At 41.4% G+C, this 18731-nt stretch overlaps 1 protein-coding gene across 1 annotated transcript; it reads left to right on the top strand.

Moving 5' to 3' along the window:
* The first annotated feature begins 5854 nt into the window (after positions 1 to 5854).
* osr1 (odd-skipped related transcription factor 1) lies at positions 5855 to 8801 on the top strand. The gene is made up of 2 exons (XM_061083242.1): positions 5855 to 6525; positions 8260 to 8801. Exons 1-2 carry the CDS (start codon positions 5855 to 5857, stop codon positions 8390 to 8392), a joined length of 804 nt encoding a protein of 267 aa, XP_060939225.1. The 3' UTR covers positions 8393 to 8801.
* Positions 8802 to 18731: the final 9930 nt, after the last annotated feature.

Genomic DNA, 18731 nt, shown 5'->3' on the forward strand with positions numbered 1-18731 from the left:
GGTTCCAAGGCGCGTGTGCGCTCCTGTTGAGCGTGCTCCATGGAGCCGAATGCAACATTAACACATAAGCAGTTTTTTCCCTTCCTGATGCCATTGGATCACACAGCAGAAAGATGTTCTGTGTCCTGTTGTGTTATTTTCTTTAGTATATGGGTTGGCTGAATGACGCGCCAGTAGGAGTCGGACTCTGCGCTGCAATAAAGAGGCGGCGGCAGCTGAGAGCGCATACCATTGGAGAGGAGAGGCGTACAGCTGCGACACCAGCACACACCAGCAGCACACACCACCAGCACACACCAGCGCAGAGCCGGAGCAGCTCAGCCTCAGCTCGCAGGGAAGACGCAGAGACAGCAGCAGCAGCAGCAGCAGCGGGAACATGCTGCCGCTCCGGCCGTCCCATTGACTCATCCCACCGACAGAAGGCTGTTCTGCGGACCCACACACCTCGATCCCCCGGCAGGACCTCCGAGCTGCAGAGGGAGAATTTGAACATATATATATTTGATCGGGTAAGTCTTCACTTTAATTTTTTTAAACTCAAGCAAAATCCTCGAAGACAAACAAAGTTTTATCTGAGAGAGTTTCAGAGCCTTTTTCAAGTATGAAATAATTGTCAACGTTACATATAAATCTAAGTATTTGAATTATGACTTCAACCAATAAGCAATACGAGGTTGAACAGCAGGTGACATTCAATTATTTCAAATGATTACCATAAATCAATATTAATGTAGATTTTTTAAATTTGTGTTCAATTGTACTTAATGGCAAAATTTAGATCTTTATTTTGAATCAAATGGCAGATAAGTTAAGAGACAATAGTGATGTTTTAGCTAAAACACATCACTTTATCCACTAAAACCTCATTATTTGTATCTAAGTTTAGAAGAAAGCACAAAAGCAAAGTTTTTATTTCTCAGCAGATGTGTAAATGTAAGATCTCAGGTCGCACAGGGAAAATATAGTTTATAAGCTGCTCTGCACTTTCTGTGCACACAAGCAAGACTCTAAACACAATTAACAGCACTTTGTTGTTAGTGGCACATTGGGCCTCTAATCGTCTCTCTGCAGAAAACAGTCTGATAAAGCCTCACTTTTAATTCAGATGCATATTCATCTCATTTGTCTCATTCATCCTCATCTGCAAACAACTGTTTCAAATAAGACTTTAACAGCTAAATGCGGCAGTCTGAGTAAACATTGTCCAAACAACAAGGGAGAGGAGATTCCCCTCTGCTCTCTGACACCTCCACTCTGTCTCTCCGTGTTTCACCTTTAATGAATGATGCTGCTCCGCTGGATGAAGCCTCGGATCAAACGCAGCACATATGCATCACAAGAGGGCTGAGAGGCAGGTGTCGGTCTGAGGGGGTCGGGGTCAAAGGCCTCGACACCTCAGATCATGGAGATCAGGGCATGGTTGAAGTGTCAGTGAGGACAGAGATGAGGGTGGGGGGCATCATCATCATCTCCTGCCACAATGTTAGTCAATGTGAAACAAGTATTTAGATATTTCACTCAAATAAAAACATCTGCACTCAGCTCCTTTACAATAGAAATCAACCTTTTCAGAACTCAGGGAATTTGTGTTATTTTAGGTATAAATGTGGGACATGAGTATAGGCAGTATTTTGAAGTGACAAATCAGGATGGTGATGCCTTCCATGACTTGATTCATCTTTATTGAATTGATAAAAAAAATGATCTGGCGTTGTTGGCTCACACGTTGTGTAAATACCGCATGCTCCTTCATGAGACTAGAACAATCTGAGACTGTACATGTTTAATTTGTAAGGCCTCAAAGAAGCTGCTGTCAAAAGGCCCATGGTTTCTTATTGTTTTCTAAAGAGCCGCAGATATAAATAAGTGAACATTTACTGTTTGTCTAAATAAAATCAAGACAGGCGGCGAGGTGTGGCTCAGCCTGAGGCGCCCGGAAAATGCTTGACTTGGTATAGTTTTTTTAGGGGTAACAAAGATCGAGCAGAAATCAGCAAGATTCATGTGAAAGTCAAACTTTAAAAAATGATAATGAAGAAATTATTTTGCCACAAAACTGAACTTTGTTGACTCTGATCAAATACGTTACAAGGACCCCAATAACCAACCGTATGTTTGATTATTCCTGTATCGATGGCGTGGGCACTTCTCAAGACTTTAAACGTCTACTGTTTCATTTGATAGTTGTAAGTAATTTATTATTCTGTTATGCTTATAAAATTATGGTCACAGCAGTGGTCCTGAGAGTTCCTGGGATAAAACAGTGCCAACAATTTTCAGTGAAAAAAAAAAAGCTCACATCACATATAGTTACTGCTGCCAATTCATTTCTCTGACTTTCTTTAATTCTTGTTTTTCTTTCTTTTTTTGTGTAAGACTGAATTATTTGATTTAGTCTGTCAAACAATCTGAGTGGGAGAAATTCACTTTGGTCGACCTGCTCACAACTCACATCCACAAGGCCATCTATTGGTTTTAGCCTTTAGACGTTATATGAATAATTTATTACCAGCACCACAGGAGGTAGTTTACTTAGATTTTTAACAATTGACCATATATTTTACTACTTGTAAATCTTTACTGGGAAAAAATAGTGATGGAAAACTGGTATCATTCTGCTATTTTTTAAATGTCACCGAAGCTTTTGGGTACAATTTAAATATACTGAGCAACAAATTACTGGAATCCGGTTACACAACGCCCACCCTGTGTCAGTGTTGGTACGGTTGCTATAACCCAACATATTCAAAAGCATTTCAATTGACCTCAGTGTTTTCAATAGTTTTAGTGATTAGCATTAATAATTTCTGGGTCTGTGTGTGTACTACACCCAGCCTGATTACGTTGACATGGAGGTGAGAAGCAGCAGCTCACTCTTCCCAATACAGATCTCAGTCTGGACCGGAGCAGAGCCCCTCATGGCTGCTTGGCTCTGGAGGTCCGTGGTATGCAGACTTCAAAGGGTTAAAGGTGAGGAGAGGCTCAGCAGCACACCACTTATCTCCTCTAATGACCTCCTGAGTAAAAGTCAATTACTTCTGCGTCATGATCAGAAAGGAACAGACCACAGGGGGCTGTTTGAGCTCCAGTGCTCCTCATTACAACTACTTCGCTGGAGTTTATTGGACGAGCCGCGTGGCCTCAGGCTCGAGGTTAAGGCCTTTCTAATTCCCCCATTTACTACATTTATTACAGCATGTATAAAGCTACAAATATGAAAACGCCGCGCTCTGCGCCTGTATTATAATAAGATGCAGATGATCCCTCACTGCAGGACGACATTATAACAACCTACTGCAAAGACGAAATCACTACAAAGCGTCAGAAAAATCACCCTCACCTGACTTGAATTCCATTTATTGTCTTTGTTTGAGCAGCACTGTCCTGAGCTGTACAGGTGGTAATGAGACCACAGTTATTTGATGCGTACAGTTGAGAGAGGATTTACAACGTTAAGCATTCCTCTTAAACTTAAAACAACTTGTGTTTTAGGTTGTGATATGCTTGGGAGAAACTTATTCCCCTCCAGCTACTAGTTAAGCCAATGCAATATTATCGTTATTATTGCTATTATTGCCTAAACAAGCAGGGATATGTGTCTGAACAATGTGAGCTTGTACAGTGTTGGCTCCACGGGTTAAAAAGTGTGAAGAGGTGTATTCTCATTTTAACAAAAACAAAAAAAAACAGCCTGACACATGCTCAGTAAATGGTTTTAACTTGTCACAACTCATAAGGCCATTATCATAAATTACGGATCTGGTAACAAGTGAGTCAAAAAAACGGAGGAAAAATGTATCTGTGTTTTCCCAGGTTACGATTACAGATGTGTTTGTTTGACTGAGTTGCGCTGTAGCTACATGGTGGAAGAAACAATGACGTCCTTTCCCAAAAACGCCAAGAAAAAAAGGCTAAATTTAATTAAAAAAAAGGGATCAATAGGAAAGGCTCGGACTTAAAGTAAATGCATGTACACAAATTAAACAATGAAATGTTTATGTGATTTAAAAATATGAAATAATATATTATTATATTAAATATTCTACTATTTTATCAGATTTATATACTGTAAAACAGTAGTAGAGAAAATAAAGAAGTCATTTCAAATGGGAAATCTGTCACACTGACTTTTTCATAGAGTGAAAATCCAAACTGTTGCAGCACCTGAGTAACAGCTCCGTGTGAGTGTGCTGCGCTGCTGCTGTGCTGCAGGATGATGAGGAGTGGCCTGTGGGACTTGGAGCTGCCGTGGCTCCTGTCCATCAGCGTCTGCCTCAGACAAAGATACATTATTGTCTATTGTTATTCCGGCTTATCAAACCTGATTTAACAGCTCACAGGTATTTCTCTGGCTGAACACTGTCGTTCTGTGTCTCTGCCCTCAACAGCCCTGGGCATGTTATGTTTCTGAGGAACAGGAACCCCCCTCCACTCCCGCACGCGCACACACACACGCACGCACAAACACACACGTACGCGCACACACACACACACACACACACACACACACACACACACACACACACACACACACACACACACACACACACACACACACACACACACACACACACACACACACACACACACACACACACACACACACACACACACACACACAGTGTTTGCATTATTTGAAGGGATATGTTCACTCTTTATTAAGTCTGTCTTATGACAATAGTCTCATGCGCCTGTGTGTGTTCCTCTTTCCAACATGCACTGCAACTCTGAAGACATCACATCACCCTGAGGTGACACTTTGTCTAACCCGTCTTCTAGCGTGTGTTGATGCAGCCAGTTGTTTATGTACACATTTACCACACATTACCAAATAAGTCTTTATATGGGGATCATCAGCATTGGTTAGATCTTTAATCTCAACCCCTATTGTAACTATAATCCCTTTTCTCATAGGACAATTAACAACAACTTTAAAGGATCATACCAGAGGCCCCGTTTTCAAATAAACTCTTTTCAAACCAAAACAAAAAACATAAACTCATAACCATACTTTATATATCTTACAAAGTGATAGTATAAATTGGCATTGGGCAAAGACTTCCTATAACTTTAAAAGCTTTCGACAGTGTGGATCCAACAGCAAGGGCCTTTCACATGCACAGCCTCAATAAGCCGACAATCAGCCCCCCTTCATCATCTTATCAGCCAGACTGGATGTGTATTGACTCCTGACCGAAGTGTGTGTGTTGTTGTATGGGGTGTGGTGAAGCACTGGGGTTCTGTATAGATGGGGGTAGTGAGTGGGATTCACCAGTTATTAACATATCAAAGAAGTTAATGGATTCCCTCGTTTGATGAAAAATATTTGCTTCAGTCGCTTCACATCAGACAAAACAAACTAAATCAAAGTTTTTTCACCAAATAACCAAGAAGCACCAACGTTCAAAACACCTGAGACCTCTCAGCCCAAAAATCTATATACAACTGTATCAAACAAACCTGCTGTCTCCAGCATTCGGTTTCATGTTTTCCATTTATGTATAAATTATACATAGATATCAACAATGATGGCATCAGTATTTAAGTTTTTAAGTATGACTTTCACAAAGTATGTAGTCCATGTGCCGGTGAGATAATATTATGAATATTTACTCCAGAGCTGGGGTCAGTGATTACAAGTTTGTGCATTTGTGTTTTGAAGTAGCAACTTGCACATCTAAGGTGACCTGGAGGTTTTCTCACGTGCTAGTCTCCAAATAATTGTCTTGTTTTAATCATTCAAAGATTTTATAAGATTGTAAGAAGTCACAGTGAATGTTGAACATTGTTGCATATTTTCATCTTCTAATGTTTTGTCTCCTGCAGAAGACCTGCTGGATTTTGTGTAGCAGCCATGGGCAGCAAGACTCTGCCAGCACCCGTGCCTCTCCACCCATCCCTCCAGCTGGCCAACTACTCCCTCCTCCAGAGCTCCACCGGCCTCCAGCTGCCAGCAGACCATTTTCACAGCATCTACAGCTTCAGTGCCTTACACGCCATCCATCTCCATCAGTGGACCCTCGGCTACCCGCCTTTGAATCTGCCCCGCTGCACCATTTCCAAGCTGCCAGCTCAGTTTTCCTCCATGGCCTCAATCCCCATATTCCCCCACCTCTTGCAACCCAAGCAGGGTGCCGCAGGGCTGCTGCAGAGCTCCAAGAACAAGCCCCGCTTTGACTTTGCCAACCTAGCGGCAGCAGCCACCCAGGACGACCATCTGAAGGCAGAGGACCTGAGCATGACGGGTGCCGCTGCAGCAGCACAGGCGTCACCTCACCACGTGACCTCAGTTGGCCTTGGATGCCTCCTGGATGTGACCAAGCTCTCCTCACCGGAACGCAAGTCCAGCCGAGGCCGACTGCCCTCCAAGACCAAGAAAGAATTTGTCTGCAAGTTCTGCGGCCGCCATTTTACCAAATCCTACAATCTTTTGATCCACGAGAGGACGCACACGGACGAGAGACCATATACCTGTGATATCTGCCACAAGGCCTTCAGAAGACAGGACCACCTTCGGGACCACAGGTGAGAACCAGGGTCATTATGTCCAATAAATTACAGAACAGAACATTGTATTTGCTACATTACTTTCTGAAATTGTCAATCTGACAAGCATGCTGCCTTTGTGATGGAATTACCTAGGTGTGCTAGGTGAGAGTTCCTCCTCTCTCTTTCAATTTCCAAACAACTACTTTCATACACATAGTCATGGTTTATCTGAATGTATCACCATGGGCAGCCATCCAGGAGAAACAGTCTAAAAGTGTGCTTCCCGACTGTTTAATTACCTTGTCACCTCTCCGAACTCAACTTTTCATCCAAATTTCCAGCGCTAACTTTTGAAGGATACTTAGCAATTTAGCTTGCATATATTGTTTCTAACTGAACTCAATACTTAATGGATGTTCTTCAAACATGTGACACTGTAACTGCACAGAAGGCAAAGTGTGAGGAGTGGCTTTAGTTCTCTGCCTGATCGTGTGCAGGATGCGTTCCGGCACGGTACATTGTCTTTAGCAATGCCCATCACACAGTCATTGCAGTAACTTGGAAGACTTGAAGTGCAAAAATAGGCTCTGATTCATGTTAAGTGAAAAGTGAGCCATTCCTCAAGCTGTTGAAAATACACCTCATGCTTATTGGGTCAGATGCACACAAGTCCGACATATGAAAGACACTGTGACATTAAACTATTATTGTACATGATAAACATTCAGCATCTAGACAGAAAACCATGTTCACACTGGATGATTTCACTCTCCAGATGATGATGAATTGATTTGAGTGGTTCTATTTTAAGATATGACAGGGATAGTAAGGAGCTACATATTTTACATGTAGGATTTGCTACTTTGGGTTTTTCCATTAAATTCTGTCAGTGTAACAAGAGGATACGAGATGTTTAGAAGTCCACCAACATGAATCTACTTAGTGCTTTCAAGTCTTTAAAACTTGCCCTAGTCATTGCCTGACGTTACCAAATATTTGTTACTGCAGCTTTTTATACTGTCTGCAGATGGTGTAGAAAGTAACCAAAAGTAAAAGATCAACAAGAATATTGCAGGGAGAGTTGGGATGTTATCTCTTGCATTGAAAGCTGAAAACGGTTTAAAGGTGAACGCAAGAAAGTTTTTGCTCTGAATTATTTGCTTTCTTGTGCAGTTTGTTATATGTCCCAAACAACCAGCAGCTGTACAGATGTTAATTGTAGGCAAGCATGAGCACACTCTATATGTCTATGGAAACGTGTCCTTGTGCTAAGCCTGATCACATAGCTAAGATTTTTTGAATTTGTGCCTGCTTGATCAATAGTAACTTATAAAATAAAATACGATTGAAACGTGTGCTATAGCCACTGTAGTATAAGTAGTAAAAGTATAAAACAAGGGATAGAAAACGATGGCAGAGACAATGATCGAGAATGTTTAGTAATGTTTATTTTGATTTTAATGAGGTCTGGAGTATGTTAATCTCTCACAGCAAGAGGTTAGATAACTCTCCAACAGAGCCTACCCCCAACATGAATACTCAACAGTCCCATTGGATTTGTCAAATAGTGTTTGTTCCCGAACCTAACCCCACATTAGTATCAAAGCGGACATGCTTATTCCAATTGCTTCTGAAATCATGGGCTTATTGTTTGGTTTGGGAGGATCATGAATCTTGACAAATGTTTGCCAATTCGTCACAAATGATGACACTCTGCAATTGGACATGCTCTAGGTATTAATATGAGCTCTGTTGGGTTCTCTTTCGCAGGTATATTCATTCCAAAGAAAAGCCCTTCAAATGTCAGGAGTGCGGGAAGGGCTTCTGTCAGTCCAGGACTCTGGCTGTCCACAAAACATTACACATGCAGGTCAAGGAACTGAAGCCAGCCAAGATCAAGTGATCGACTCTGCCAGCAGGGGAAGGACAGGGACACTGGAAAAACCATGACCAAAGACGACAACAGGCAAAGAACAACCAAAGACCTTTTTTTAACTTTCAGCAGTAGAAAGAGAGCCCTCGGTTTCTGTGTTCGCACTCCTCAAGGATGAAATATTTTACCAGACAATTCTTAAAGACATAATACTGAAATAAGCCTTTGTGGATAAGTGTATGCTTAGTTATCAAAGCCTGACTTGGCAGAGAACCCAGTGGATGTGTGGAATGTGAAATCGACCTTAAAAAAAACCTGTGGCTGCTCAGTGCAAATAATTTGCTCAGAAGCTTATAATCCAAAGACTTTATAAAAAAGGGACATAACTCTCATGTAATAATTTTTTACAAAAACTGAGAATGATCAAAGCCATGTTTGTATAGACACATTTTCATCCATATCACATTCCAATGATATTTTTGTACAGATGCATTATATCAAAATGTATTTTTGCACTTTAACCTGATTATTGATTATTTACATATATCACTGGATTTCTTAAACTTATTTTCAGAATGAATAATCATTTCTAAATAAAATATTTTACTGTAACTGGTTTGTCTGAGTGAAGGTTTATAACATGAGGTGAAAATGTGGTCATCAGTCACCACAAAACTCATCATGAGCAATGTAGTGACGATGAGGAGGATGTGCTTGACGGGGTACAAAGACCACTTATTCCTTCACAAATTTTGTTATCTAAATTTAAACTTTTTTTACCACTTGTTAAATCTCAATTAGATTTCAATATTTTAAGGGAAGAATCAGGCACTTAGGCTAAATGCTAACATTAGCATGCTAACATACTTACAATGGTTAAATTTGCATGCTTTAGCAGGTAAAATACTCCCTCTTTATTTTAGTGTTTAATCTAGGGCTGGGCAAGTTAACTAGTTAATTTTGAGTTAACTCATCACTTATTTAACTCAGTTAATTATTTTATCTCGCATTAACTCAGGTTTGATTATTTATTGTTTTATTGTGAAAGTCAGGCTTTTATTTTGCGAAAGTCTGTTGCTGACTGCTGCGGAACCGGAAAAAAGAAAATAATTGGCGGATAAACAACCATGGATAAGGGTACGGAGCTTTTACATGGCCATTTTCATTTTAAAGTTCTTCCAGACGGCGGAGTCGACAGAACCAAAGTAATTTGTAGCCACTGCCAAGGTGAAATTTCTTATCACCAGAGTACTTCCAGTCTAAAATATCACCTAAATGCAAAACACACAGTTGATATCAGCAAATCATTCAACGAAACAGCGAGTGGAGCGAGGCTTCAATCAGGCATTTAGACATAATCTTAAGAATTGGACGAATTCAAATTCTGACCAGAAGGAGACAATTATTTCACAACTTCACAGCAAACCATGCAATGGCTGCTGAGATTTTTCAATAAAGATGTCAACCTCATGGTGGTGCTAGATGTAAAGTCAGGGGTTCACCTGAGTCAGTAGGATTCTCTGGGTGCTGTGGATGTCTTCAATATTTCACAACAATCTATCAAATGGATGTTGAGATTTTTTACTCTGGACTAAATAAGTGGACTGACCAGCCGATACTGTAACCACAAAGTGATGCTGCTGCATAGTTTGTATGGAATATCAGAGTTTTTTTTAAAACGTTGTTAGAAATAAAACGTTCAAAAAAACAGGCTGTGGATGACGTTTGAACAAACCCTCCAGTAAAATCCTTCAGAGACACAAATAAAACTGTTGTGTATACAAGTGATGGTGAAGTGCAGATTTTTGACTCAGAGTATGAGAACGATCAAATTTTGAGGAAGAGACCTTTACAGATATTTAATCTAATCATATCCACACAAAGTGAAGTAAAACAAACACATTAATGTGATTTTGGGATGTTCTGAAATAAAGTTAAGGAGCCCCAGACTTTAATGAGCTAAATGTCAGAAACTGAACAAGTATCCATCCTAAACAAACAACTACCATTTGATATATTTCCCAACCCCCCTCCTGTCACATGAAAACCAACTCTTTTCATGCCTATAACACAAGCGCTGATCAGAGAAGAGGGTCTGTAAATGCTGCTGATTTGAAAGTTCAAGAAAGATTGTGTCCCTCCATTGATATGTTTATATCAGACAGGTCGAACGTCATCCCTCTTTTCTTTCCATGTGCACTTTATTTTTTGAAAATACTGCAAATGTCAGTGAATGGTTCTGTTAGTGAAGGGCTGTAAGTTGAGGGCTTTGTATGTGAGGAGCAGAATAATGAATGCTATTACAAATTTTACAGGGAGCTAATGCAGAGAGGCTAAGACAGGAGATATCAATCACATCTCAGTGATGTTGTGCGTCAATTCTGTCTTATGTCTCTTATATCTGAGTGTACAAACAATTTAGGCCTTGAAGCTTGGTAAGATAATTAATTACTCTCAGAGAAATCAATAGAAATATTTGAATAACACCATATCTTGCAACAAAGAAAGCAAAAAAAATCAAATATCTGCCCCCTGATCGTGATCCTCTGCAAATGTTTATGGGTTATTTTTTGACTGATACCACATCTTCTCTGCAAGTGTTGTGGTAATCAATTCTCAATCAATTTTTTGCATAACACTACTCTCTAACGGACAAACAAACTGAAACTGCATATCCCTTCTTATTTACACTCACAGTACAGGTTATTTAGAGATTTTAAGAAAAAAGTTGTCTCATCTTTCCTACGAACCAATGGTCATTTAATGAAAGGGGAAATGTACACATGTTGTGTGTGTGTGTGTGTATGTGTGTTGGCAATTTTTGTGCATCATGCAGGAAGAAGGCTCCTGGTCCAGGGGAAGAAGGAGAGCTGAGCGGATGGTCGGCCTGTTGTTCACCGTTTCTCTTATAGTCAGGAACTCATCAGTCTGTCATCAACTCTCTGAGCAGCCAGGGCCATATACACACACACACACACACACACACACACACACACACACACACACACACACACACACACACACACACACACACACACACACACACACACACACACACACACACACACACACACACACACACACACACACACACACACACACACACACACACACACACACACACACACACACACACACACACACAAACACAGCTGGGCAGCTTGAGATGGTGTACGTGACATAAGTCTTGTCCAGTTTGTGGCAGAGGGGATGCTACTCCTGCTCCTTGGCCTCCTGTCCTCGGGCAGTTGGCAAGATTACAGAGTAAAACTACAGTATGGAAACAGTAAGTAACAAAAGCACTGCTACCACACTCCGGTAGAACAAGTAGGGAGTTCTCCTTCAGTCTGCAGAAGCCAAAACACCAGGTTGGCAACAGCTCTAACGTTTAAATGCATGGACTTCGGACCAAGCAAGTGTAGGTGTATTTTAGTTTTTTGAGGCTAAAGCACACACTCATACACACACACAAACACACACACACACACACACACACACACACACACACACACACACACACACACACACACACACACACACACACACACACACACACACACACACACACACACACACACACACACACACACACACACACACACACACACACACGCAAACAGTAAATCTGTTTGTATTATTTGGAGGGATATGTTCACTCTTTATTAAGTCTGTTTTATGACAATACTCACATGTGCCTGTGTGTGTGTTTCTCTTTCCAACATCCACTGCAACTCTGAAGACATCACATCACCCGGAGGTGTGTACGTGAATGTCCGAATCAGCGGAAGTGAACAATAAATGGCAGCTCCCTGGTGCCAAGTCCACGTGATGTCCTAACCTGTCGTTGTCTGTGAATTTCCCAGAAAACGCAGGCAGTACTCCTCTCCAAAAACAAAAGGAACATTTTTCAGTAGGCGAGAAAACGTTTCACACGTTATGTGCTGGATGTAGAGCATGAGAGCAACAACATTTGGGCCAGATTCTTCTGAGTTTATATGTGAAAACAACTTAAGTTTGTCAGATAACCTCCATTATTACATCCTTTTAGCACAAAGTTAATTTTTTGTGTTCCTACAGAGTGTTTTCTTACTGAGACATATCAAAGGGTAGTAGTAATACAAAGAGGGACTTAAATGTGAAAGAGACTGTGATATTTAAAGATTTCCACTTGACCCACTTGGACAGCTCAAGCCTCGAATCAGTGTCAAATGAATTTCAAAGTTCACAAGACTGTGAATTATTTACAGTAAAACTGCTTCAAGAAAGGTTCTGACCTGCATTGTGTGAAAATGGCACCATGTGTGTTGTTTTAAGGCCTGTCCAGGAAAAAGTGAATCTCTCCTTTTAAGCCCTTACAGGCTTGATCTGAAGTATCATCCAACCATGTGGAGACACATAATAAACTACACACAACAAATTATATAGAACACTTAAGGTCATGCTCTTTCATAGAAATTAATGCTGTTGCTCTCAGTTGTACAAGAAAAAAGTATTTGTATAACAAATGAAACACAAGTTGAAATCCTGTCTTTACTTTCACCCCTCCTGGCTAACTGCTGTGTGGGTGGGATGATTTCGGAGAAGTACAACAACGTGTCAGGACCACGGAGGAGACCCACTCTTCTCCTCGCCGCACCTCCACTGCTGCAGAGTGGTGTGATGTGGGGAAGTTAACAACTGGGATTTGAATTAGAACAAAAGACAAAAAGAGGTTTGTTGATTTCTAGACAACGTGAGAAAATAAAAGAGTTTAGCTGAGTATGTAAATTATGTGCTGAGCACCAACACAACAAGAGACAACCTGCCCCTTTGTGTGTGTATGTGTGAACCCTGGTGCCGGGGGGTTTGAGTGTTACTTTCTTTGCTGTACTCAGCGTCTAGAACCCTAAATCAAGTGTTCAGAGTGTTGGGTGTTGAGCATCTTTCATTCCACAAGAGTGCAGGACACTCGTGATAATGCAGCCTTATCCTTTCTAAATATGAATCTGCAGACAACACAAAACCGATATGAAATCAATAAGTGTCATTATTTGGTTGAATGTGTTGATGCCACATGTGTGTTTTGTAATAATGAACAGCCACAGCAGCATTCTCATACATACGTTCTACGCAGTTTTTTTTTTTACACATGAACAACAAAGCGGGAGATCCTCCCCTCAGATGCGCTCACAGCAACAACAAACACTGTGCACGATTCGGGTGAAGGATGGTGCAGCAGGCCAAGGCAGGATGCAACGTATCAATACTGCTGCAGAGATCACATGGTTTTGTACATCACCACAAACTGTCTTAACATCTTTGACTGGGTCTTGCACATGTATGGCTTAGCTATTCCTTTTAATTGGCCTTGTGGACCATAACGTTTATACTGTCCTCGCAGACTGTCAGACCTCATACTTTTAGCTGCAGTGGTGCATGTAACTGCAAGTAGAATGCAATGCACTTCTCTTAACTTGTTGTTCACTCTGAAGTTTTTGCATGACCTTTGTATACATGCATTTGCACCCTCATTACCACCACAGAAATCAGCTGTTATTTGATGCCATAAAACGAGCTGATGAGACGGACTCGCAATTGGTCGAGCGTGTGTATCAGCAGGACCTCGATACCAATCACCACCATTGCTGAAGTTCAGACTCTGGCTACAAATGACGTCACAATACAAGATGGCAATGCCCGTTTGTGGACGAACACATTGCAAACAACTGTTGTGATTCAATTTGAATATAAAAAGAAGGCAATTTCCACATTTTCTCCGCACACACTGGATGAACTATCCTTATGTGACTGAAACAACAGCATAGGATAGCAAGTACCTACCACTGGAATGGAAGTTTACTGTATTAGCTATCAGAACAGTGAGGGGAATGACTTTCCCCCCTGGCCTTGGCTTTACCTCTTTGTCCTCTGGGCCTGGGGGAAATGTCATTCACTGCTACTGTCCTAACTGAATGATTTAGGAAGGGCTGGCAGAGTGCATGAAGCGGGTAAGGCCGGGATTCACACAGTAGAAGTTCCTCTGGGCCACTGACACATTTATTGTTTCCAACCGGCAGGGTGAGTCGGAGGGTGGCAGGATGGACGCACAGTGAACTGACAGATACAGAGCCGACAGGGACCAGCGGTTCCCCCCCAGGCTTCCTCCAGTGAGGGAGGAAAAGTCCCCCTCCCTCCAATCTAACAATTATAGAGCAGGATCAGAGCAGACCAGGAAGGTGAAGCCAGGTCTTAATGAAAATCACTTCCACGCAGTTGATGGCCTCTTCAACCCACTACAGTAAGGTTACCCAGCCATGGTGGCTCATATTCCTCCTTTCACCAAGGTGAACAGAGGGCTAGTACTTGTGCATGGCTGTTTCGTAGCTGGTTCAAAGTTGTAACAGCTGTCTCTATTGGGGGCCATGGCAACCACTTTTGGATTGAATAAGTGATAATGACAATGATATAACAGCAACATCTTAACATCTTAACATATTAGAAATAGATCTGTTACCAGGGGATCAGTGGGGTTACTAATGTCAGATCCTCACCAGATTTTCAAAGTCAACACAATCCTAACCCTAATGCACTGTGGAAGGTGCACAGTGGCATCACCTTAAAACTCAGCAAACTCACTCATCAAATTGTTTCATTGGAGTCTAGTAAGATATAAGAGAATAAAATATACTGAAATGTTTATACACAAACAAACAGAATGAATACCAAGCATAATCCGCCTGCTCCTGGGCTTTTCAGACTACACTTCTGCCGTGCTCAAGAAACTTTACAGACCATTCTAACAGATTAAGGTCTGCCCATAGGATGCTGTCACAGTACTGCACGACTGCTTTGAAAAAACAGCTTTGAGCTTTTTCAAAGAGGCAGTTTCTCATAGGGAACCTCGTTGACCTGGACAAGTGGAACCCAGATCTGAAGCACAGGGCTCCTGCAAGGTGCTCAGCATCATGAAGGACCCCATCAACCCCAGCCAATGTCTCTTCACTCCATCAGGAAGGAAGTGCCAGACCATCAGGGCCTCCATTACCAGGTTCTGTAACAGCTTCCTTCCTTGAGTTTTTGTACAGATACATACACAGGCCACCTTTTCATGAAGTGGCAACCTCAAATCTCTGCACAGAGAATATCACACAGACCTGAATCCACCACATGGACAGTAATAATATCTTAATTCATACAGCATTTTTCAACACTAATAAACCAGCACTCACAGTAGATATGTCTTACAAAAAAGTACATTTTTTGAGACTCTATTCGGTGTAACCCATGTAAGGGCCCTCATTTTACAATATTGTAGTATAATATCAGTGTGACCTTGGTTATTGTGGGTATGGTCACCACAACCATTTAATCAAATGCGTTAATATTCACTTAAACTTTATTTCTATAGCACCTTTGAAGACCAGAGTTACAAGGTGCTTCACAAATTAAAATGCAAGTTAGCAAAACCTAATCATACTCATGCAGACAACAATAAAATAAGATTGAAACAATGAAGTAAAATATAAAAAACTACTATCATATAGTGATAGAATCTTAAACTGAAATCTGTAGCTGACGAGGAGCCAGTGTAGTTTACATACGTAGTGATGTGTTCTCTACGTATAGTGCTTGCACCAGCTGTAGACGGACACCTGGTGCTACATTTAGACAGGTGAATAATGAATTGTAGAAGTATATTGTAAGTATAGGTGCATGGGAGTAATTAAACGTGTTGATGAGTTGTTTGACTGCATTTTGAATAATGACTTTTAATGTGTAGTTAAGGTATCATATTGTATTCAAGACACTGAAACAAATCTTTACAGTATAATGTGTCAGATGCGATGCTTTCATATCACATGGTTGTTTAAATACAATGGGAATGAGCTTCAACATTTTAACAACCCTGTCAGCAAACCTGAACTCGATCTTGTTTGGAGTTTGGATTGTCTGTTTAAATTTGAAAGTTTTCACTTGAGCAAACTTCAGAATTTGGCCCAATCTCTAAAAAAGGGTGATTCCTGGAGGTCACAAATGTACTCTGTGAATTTCTTGGCTGACTATTTATTAATGCACACTTGGAATATTATATATATTTTTTCTTTTGGCGGTGCAACAGTAAAAGTCATGAGGTGATCAAAATCACATGGATTCATCCCCTGCTGGATGGACAAACCAACTATAGGTCCTGTGTTAAGTGGCGTTAAACTATTTAGACCGAACAGGTCCACGGATGATGCTATCGCCCTGACAACACACACCACCCTCTCCCACCTGGAAAAGGCAAACACGTATGTGAGGATGCTATTTGTGGATTACAGCTCAGCGTTCAACACGATTGTTCCTGCCAAACTCGTCCCCAAGCTCAGGAGCCTGGGTCTTAAAACCCCCCTGTGTAACTGGATCTTGGACTTCCTGACGAGCAGACCCCAGGTGGTGAGAATGGGCAAGCACACATCCTCCTCACTGACCCTGAGCACCGGGGCCCCTCAGGGCTGCGTGCTCAGCCCCCTCCTGTACTCCCTGTACACGCAGGACTGTGTATCAACACACAGTTCTAACATCATCATCAAATTTGCAGACGACACCACCATCCTGGGCCTCATCTCCAACAACGATGAGACCGCCTATAGAGATGAGGTCAGTGGCTTGGTTACATGGTGCCAAGAGAACAACCTGTCTCTCAACGTCTGCAAGACCAAGGAGATGATCGTGGACTTCAGGAAGCTGCAGAGGAGGGGTCACAATCCCATACACATCAACGGAGCTGTGGTGGAAAAAGTCTCCGAGTTTAAGTTCCTCGGTGTGTTCATCACGGATGACATGACCTGGTCCAAACAAGCGGACTCGGTGGTCAAAACTGCACAAAAGCGCCTCTACTTCCTGAGGAGACTCAAGAAGTTTGGCATGGCTGGAAAAACCCTGACAAACTTTTACAGGTGCACCATCGAGAGCATCCTCACAGGCTGCACTACTGCCTGGTTTGGTAGCTGCTCTGCTGCTGATCGCAAGGCCCTGCAGAGGGTGGAGAAGACAGCAGAGCGGATCATTGGCTGCCATCTCCCTTCCGTGCAAGGCATCTACAGCACAAGATGCCTGAGAAAAGCACGGAAAATCATCAAGGACCACAGCCACCCAGGCTGTGGACTTCTAACACTGCTGCCGTCTGGGAGACGTTATCGGAGCATCCGAGCACGGACCACCAGACTTAAAAACAGCTTCTTCCCCCAGGTCGTAAGGCTTCTTAATCAGCAACACTGACCCTCTGAAGAGTTATAATGTACATTCTGCTCCACCACCATACAAATACACTTTCTACACATATATTCATATTATTTAATTTAATATTCCCCCCGCTTCAACTGTTGGTAAACTGCTGCTTCTTTTTGGTTTGCTATGTTATATGTTATATGTTATGTTATATGTTATATGTTATATGTCTATATTATATGTTATATGTTATGTTATTTTTATTTTGTAAAGCCCTTGCCTACCAGATCAAAAGATCACAGGTCCCACTTACTACGTACTTACTACATATATATTGATATTTTTTTTTTGTTGTTGTTTTAATTTAATATTCCCCACTCCACCCGGTAAACATCTGCTTCATTTTAATATTTTTCTGCTTCATTTTAATATGTTATACGTTATATGTTATATGTTACATGGTATGTCAATTCTTTTTTTTTTTTAATTTTTGTAAAGCCCGTCTACTGTGTAGATGCTGCCTGCATAGATGCTGCCTGCCATGTCCCAAGAATTTCACTGCTCCAATGACGCTGTCATTGTTGCATGTGACAATAAACTTTGATTTGATTTGAAAAGTTTGCCCTTGGATATCATGTGTCCAACTGAAATCCATTGAAGCCATTTTGATTTGGCTAGAAATAACCAAAAGTACTTTATGTTACATAAGTATCACAAAATGTCCACCTTCACCACTGCCAGCATGCTGGACTGGTTCGTTTGTTGAAACTGGCTCTTGCAAGTCGTCACCTGAATTAGATATGACTTTTATTTCTCAGAAGAGTTCACATGGTCAGCCCCGTTCATACTTACTGGCTCTGGCTGCAGCAGGAGTTCAAGGAAAGACTTATTGTGGATCGAACGCCTTGCATATAATGTCCATAGATGTTTGAACGATATCCTTTCCAAGATTAGATTGTATTCCAAAATAACAAGCATAAACGCAAACACACAGACACACACACACACACACACACACACACACACAGACACACACACACACATCCCTCAAAAGTGGAGCCTCAAAGCCTTGTATGGAGGTGGCCAGGGTGGATGGGTGACTCAAGAAAGAACATGAGTTGGACATGGGAGAAAGGTTAAACATCCTGTTTCTGACAAACAGTCATCACTGAATTCTCAA

This window comes from Limanda limanda, chromosome 12, assembly GCF_963576545.1.
Source record: "Limanda limanda chromosome 12, fLimLim1.1, whole genome shotgun sequence".
In the NCBI taxonomy this organism is placed as follows: domain Eukaryota; kingdom Metazoa; phylum Chordata; class Actinopteri; order Pleuronectiformes; family Pleuronectidae; genus Limanda; species Limanda limanda.

Coding starts and splice junctions, on each gene's coding strand:
- osr1 (XM_061083242.1), top strand. CDS start 5,855: ATGGGCAGCAAGACTCTGCCAGCACCCGTGCCTCTCCACCCATCCCTC. Junction 6,526..8,259: donor GACCACCTTCGGGACCACAG/GTGAGAACCAGG, acceptor TCTCTTTCGCAG/GTATATTCATTCCAAAGAAA.